General features: G+C 36.6%; 1 protein-coding gene across 1 annotated transcript; it reads right to left on the bottom strand.

Moving 5' to 3' along the window:
• Positions 1–4,407: 4,407 nt before the first annotated feature.
• LOC136064702 (uncharacterized) lies at positions 4,408–5,991 on the bottom strand. Its single transcript, XM_065766774.1, has one exon. The coding sequence runs from the start codon at positions 5,989–5,991 to the stop codon at positions 4,408–4,410; it is 1,584 nt and encodes a 527-aa protein (XP_065622846.1).
• Between the last annotated feature and the right edge of the window lie 103 nt (positions 5,992–6,094).

Here is a 6,094-nt window from a genome sequence, read left to right as displayed (position 1 = left end):
TATATCAAAGTGTTTAACAAGACAATCATTAAAAAAAATAATTCTCATAGCATAACACATGACAAAATAAAGGCAGAGAACCATATTAGGTAGAATAAAATAAGCTAATATTAATATGTTTGTTTAAATAGTAGGGTTTTAGGATATGAAAAATTTATAATTATAATCCTTAGCAATGCGGGACGGGGCGGGGTGGGTTCAAAAAGTCTAAACCCATCCATGCCTCGCCCCGTGGTGCGGGGCTAAAATCTTGCCCCATCCCCGTCCCACCACCTTTGCGGGGTGGGGAAAACCCGCATGGGGTGAAGCGGGAAGGGACGGGGGGGAATTGTCCTCCGTAATTTACACCCCTAATGTTAGTGCTTTTATCATTTCATTTTGTAAAATTTCTCTATTTTGACATACCAAAAAGTTTCTTTTCTACTTTACAAGACCCCTAAAGAATACACATTATGGCTGTGTTTGGGGCGATTGAAAATGTTGGTCATCCTTGTTGTATTAGTAGGGGAGTTCCAAAACTTGCTGACAGTCAATTACAATAATAATGAATTTATTAAAATGTTTTGTTGACTAGCTTTTCTACTAAATAGCACTCCCATCTCATTGGAAAAAATTAAAGAGCATTCCTGTCTCATATTGTAAAATTTCTATAGTTTTGTCTACAAGGTTATTTTTTCTACTTCATATACCAAAAAAGCAACACAATCTACATTCCATTTGCCATTTTATAGCACATTATATATAATAATAGTATGCTCAGATTCCCTTGAGACTGAAAAGTTTCCCACAAGCTCCATTGTTGTGACCCCCGCTGCCCAACGTTGAGATCCAGATATGCCATCCAACGTCAAGAATCGAGATTCAAATTGGATCATGAGAGAGGAGAGAGAGGAATGGAATTAAAAAGAAAAAAAAAAAAAGAAATTTTATAGAAAATTTTGAATAATATACAAAAGCTACAGATGTCTTATATATTTACGAGACCATTGTATTTAAAATAATTGCGAAATGCATGACTACTTTTTTTTAGAAGAAAATGCATGACTAAAGTAGAGATTTTCTTCTCTTTTTTATCTGCAATACCATCTATAAATTGCAAAAACTTTATTATAGAACAATAAATGGGAATACTCTATTATATTACATTTATTTCTAACCATGCTTTCTTTTCTTTGGCAAGTTGTCCACCATTGATGCTCGATCATCCCTATCTTCAAATTTATGGCATGCTTCCCAAATGTTGGGAGATTCTATTTTCTATGTTGTGAAATGACAGTAGAAAATATTGGAAGTAACATAAACAACAGTACACAAACTGTTTTTGGTCATCAATCATAGGTAAAATTAGTCAAATGCTATCTCTATTTACAGTTTTCGGTGCATTAAAACTATGAAATGTCAGTAGAAAATATTGGAAGTAACGTTAACAACACTACACAAAAATAATGTCGTTTTTGTCATCAATCATAGGTAAAATTAGTCAAACGCTATCTCTGTCTATAATTTTTAGTGCCTTGAAAGCTTGTTTGATATGTGAGTTTAAACAATAATTTTCAATATTTAAATATTAAAAACTATTTGAGTCATAGTTTGATAGGAGTGTTTGATTAAGGGAGTCTGAGTCACAGTTTTCAATTTAGGGTATTTAAACACTACATTTTGAGAACACATCCAAAATATTTTTCAATTTTTGAGTAACAATGTTCAATGACATTGTTGTAAATATTTTGAAAAGCATGAGACCCACTGATAGAACAACACGCACTTTTTTTTTCTCTCTCCAGCATGACTTTCTTTTTCTTTCTTTTTTCTTTTTTTTTTTTTTGGAGTTTGCTGTTTTGCTGGTTTTCTTCTTCCAAATCAAACAAAGCCCATTTAAATTTAATCCCCCACCAACAAAAAAAACCAGAGCAATAAAACGCCAAACCCAAAAAACAAAACCTATTTGAATTTAATCTCTGCCCACAAAACACAAACCAAATCAAACATCTAGAGCAAACAAAAGAAAGAAACAATAAATGAGAAACAAAGGTGTTGGGACATGAGGCTAAGAGAGACAGAGAGAAGGAGAATCATGGGTTTTCTGTGAAGAGAAAAGAAAGATGGAATCTGACAGTAATAAGGGGAAAATTTCTCTCATCAAACAAAATAGTATTGAATTACTATTCATGTCAGATAATTACCCACTTAAAACACACACACAACACTCATATAATCATACCAAACACATAATTATGTTTTTCACTTTTAAAAATTACTTAGTAGACACATGGTACCAAACACATTTTTTGTATTATAAGTATTTTAAACATGTGTTGGCGCAACATTTTTTAAACCCCAATTTTCACATCATTTTAAAAACTAATACTTAAACTCCCTTACCAAATAGTCCATTAGTCTTGGGAAACAATATCAATTGACTTTTTATAGATCATAATGACTGGCTTTTCATTGAAAAAATAATAATAACTGATGATGTACAGAAAATCAATAGGCAATGCTCTGGGCTTCAATAATCTAACAACTGCTTGAAATGCCTAAAAAGAAAAACAAAGGATCAAAGGAGACCAGGGCTAACCGGCCAAAAACCCTCAAATACTTAAGTTAGTTTCTCTCTTAAATTTTGGAGTTCCAACTTTTTTGGGAGTTATCTAAAACTTACCTTTCATTTGATGTGAATGGGTGTTTATATAGTGTGCTCTTGAAGCGGTTACTTGTCTTGTAACTTCCCCAATATTTGAGGAGGTCAGAGGGTGGTTAACTTCCTCAACCGCTATAGGAGTTAGAATATTTTCCCATTTTTTCTATAACTGTCGTTAGAAGTTATGTAGGAAGTTATAGTGATGAACTAGGATCTTACTCATGCCTTGAAATAATAACATGCGGTTCAATTTATTGGTCCTTATAGACAAATCTTTATGGAATTTTCCAAGTGTTGCGAGTCGTCCAGGAGCTTGCCTCATGGACGACCCTTATGCTCATAGACGACCGTCCTATAAAGGATGTTCATTCTTACCTCCTTGATCTGGACGACTCTTATGGACAGGTTTGGAGTTGGTTCAATTCTCAGCTCACCATTAGTTGCCCCCTTGTCCAAGAGTCGTCTAGAGTATTGTATAGCCTAATGCTATTCTTTGGACGTGTGTCCTTATGTCAGCACTTAGGAGTGCCACATGTCATGATCTCATTGGTGACTGGTCGTGTCGATTCATTTTTTCGAGGAGTATGCCATATGTCATTATTTGGTTGGTCATGTCGTTTCACATGCCAAATTCCATCGCCTACAAATAGTAGAATTCCTCTCCTACCCTTTACATTTCTGAGATTTTCTTCCTTGATATTTGTCGTCTAGCACCTCATCTAGAAGTTTTCCAGCGTCTATGGTCTTCCTTTGTCTAGATCCGGGTATTCTCTTCATCCTCATCTTTAGGTTTTAAGTTTTCTTCAAAATGTTTGAAATTGTTGTTTCCTCATCTAGCAATAGTATTGATAAGGCCATAGACGAATACCATAATACAACTAGTTACAGTCCTAGTAGTAATGGTAGTAGTACTAGTAGTAGTGGAGGGAACACTACAGACGAGGAATACACATCCGGTGTCCCTGGGGTTCCATTAGAGGTCCTTTAGGAACAACTTAGGACAAGGTAGCATTTGGGTCTAAGGCCGGTACCTCAAGTGCTCCCTCGTCCACTCTTCAAGACGAGATTAAGACAATGTATAGTTGTGCTGTAGAGGTCCACTTTAAGACGAATGAAAAGAGGTTAGCATCCCTTAGGAGTTGGAACCAAATTCTTGATGACCTAAACCCTAGGTTAGCTGTACGTAGGGAGTGGTATTGTCAACCCCGTTTTGGTGTAGTATTTATGAGGCTTACCTTTTAGGGGGTTTGAGGTTGCCTCTAAATGCCTTTGCTAGGGAGTTACTCGTCAAGTTAGGTTTAGGGATATGTCAATTTAATCCTAACGCATGGAGGCTAGTCATCTCTATGCAAGTTTTGTGGAGGGAGGTATTTGAAGGGGACTGTCCTCTTACTGTGGACGAGTTCCTTTATTGCTACAAGCCCTTAGAAATTAACTAATCCCTTGGCTTTTATCAATTTACAGCTAGAGGGAAAGATTGTAGGCTAATAAAATCCCTCGTCACCTCAGATAGGAACTAGAAGACGAAGTTTTTCTTCGTCTCTAGTTTTTGGGCTAGACACCCTGTTGAGATTGGTAGGGATCCATTTGCCCCCTACACTGGAGAGTTAGGGAATCTTCGTCCTGGAGGTATGTTTATTATTGTTATCATTTTATTATTTTTATTATATACTTTATTTCTGTTTGTAATCGTCTAACAATTCTTTGTTCTTTCTCTTCTTCCTTTTTGTTTTTTTTTTTTTTTTTTTTTTTTTTTTTTTTTTTTTTTAAGGAGCATTACTGTGTCGAATAATATAATCTTTCTCTCTTTTATCATCATTCTCTTTCACCAAAATGGATTTAGCAAATTGCTCATCTTCACCGCACCATGCCTTGTCCGTTTCTTCTGTAGAATTGTCGAGATTTATTTTATCACAAATTGCTACACTGCTTCCATTCTTCAAATCAGTGAATTTATCACAGCATAAATCAATTCTAGTAGAGTTTGCCTTTCTCAACTCCCTCGTGGAATTCAGTCTGGGTTTGCAATTTTTGGGGAGTGTACATCTTCTGGCAGTTTTAAGAATCCTGCTGAGAGGAACAATTTTTGCTGGCTTTGACACATCTTTTCCATTTGAAATTTCACCATATTTTCCACATACTACCAGTCTGGCCTTCCTTGAACACAGATTTAATTGTCGACTAGGTGTCCCTACACAACCTACTGAATTGTCTTTCTCAGTCTCTTCAGCCTCTTCATGAGTTGATTCTTGCATCCGAAATTTCCTGAAAGTGCCCGATGTGAAACACTTTCTCAACTTCTTTCTGCCTGAGACTTCAGGGTTTTTACAAAAGTCTGCATCACCATTTAATTCTGTTTGATTATCATCTTCCCTCACTCCTCTTTTATGAGAGTGTGTTGTGGCCGAAGAAAATCTACGTTTGGAATTAGGTCGAATGATACAAGACCCAGAAACAAGAGAGGTCCCCTGGTCAGATTGAATAACCAACTGAATATCTTTGGATGAACAGGAGGGCAATTCAGCAGAATTGGGATTTTGATATGGTTTTACGGAATGAGCTGCAGAGGGAAATGAGGCACTCAGCATCTTCAATTTCATTGCTCTCTTTCTCTTCCCCGATTTCAGGCTGCTAACCATCTTTCGTGATGGATTGCTTTTCTCATAAATTGCAAGCCCAGTATGGATTTGATGCCAACTATGGATTTGATTTCGGTCTTTCTTCCATGTCAAGGAATCCATGAGCTTAAGCTCATCAAGAAGACTACGAGATGATTGATTATTTAGAACATGGGAGGATCCTTCTTTCCTCAAGTTAGTCCTACAGGTAGAGCCCAGGAAATCAGCACTTCTTTCACTTCCAAGTGCATCATCTGATGACCAGCATTTATCAATGCCTGATCCTTCATCAACTATATCATTGCTTACATATCCAGTATCCCCAGCATCAATAGTAGAAAATTCTATATTGTTAACCTCAATTGATGACTGTGTAACAGCAGGGGCAGAACATCCTGATGAAACATTTGAATTTTCTAGCTCTTTTAAGGAGCCAGCAATTTGCACTGCTCCATTGAAGCATTTAGCAGAAGCATCTTTAAGTTGACTACCATCATTTCCTCTTCGATCCAACACATTAGCCAACCGCTCTACAACTATTGCGTTACGAACCCCTTTCACCTTGCTTGGCACATCTCTCCACTCAGATGCATGACAAACTCTGTTTCTATGAAGTTGCCCATTCAACTTCCCACTTCGTTCTGAGGAAATATTTGCATCCCTTAGCAGAAAATGATCTTTAGCAAATTTAGAATTCATAATAATTGAGGCTTCACCACTGCAGGTTCCCATCTGCTCCTTAAAGGCATTGAAAGAGCTACCAACTTGTGAATCAAAATTTCTTCCTAAATTATTTGTGCTCGCTTCACAGCTGCACTTGCCCTGACAATTTTTG

The sequence above is a fragment of the Quercus suber genome, unplaced genomic scaffold (assembly GCF_002906115.3).
Source record: "Quercus suber isolate HL8 unplaced genomic scaffold, Cork oak 2.0 scaffold_742, whole genome shotgun sequence".
Lineage (NCBI taxonomy): Eukaryota > Viridiplantae > Streptophyta > Magnoliopsida > Fagales > Fagaceae > Quercus > Quercus suber.
This window is presented reverse-complemented; position numbering and strand designations above follow the sequence as displayed.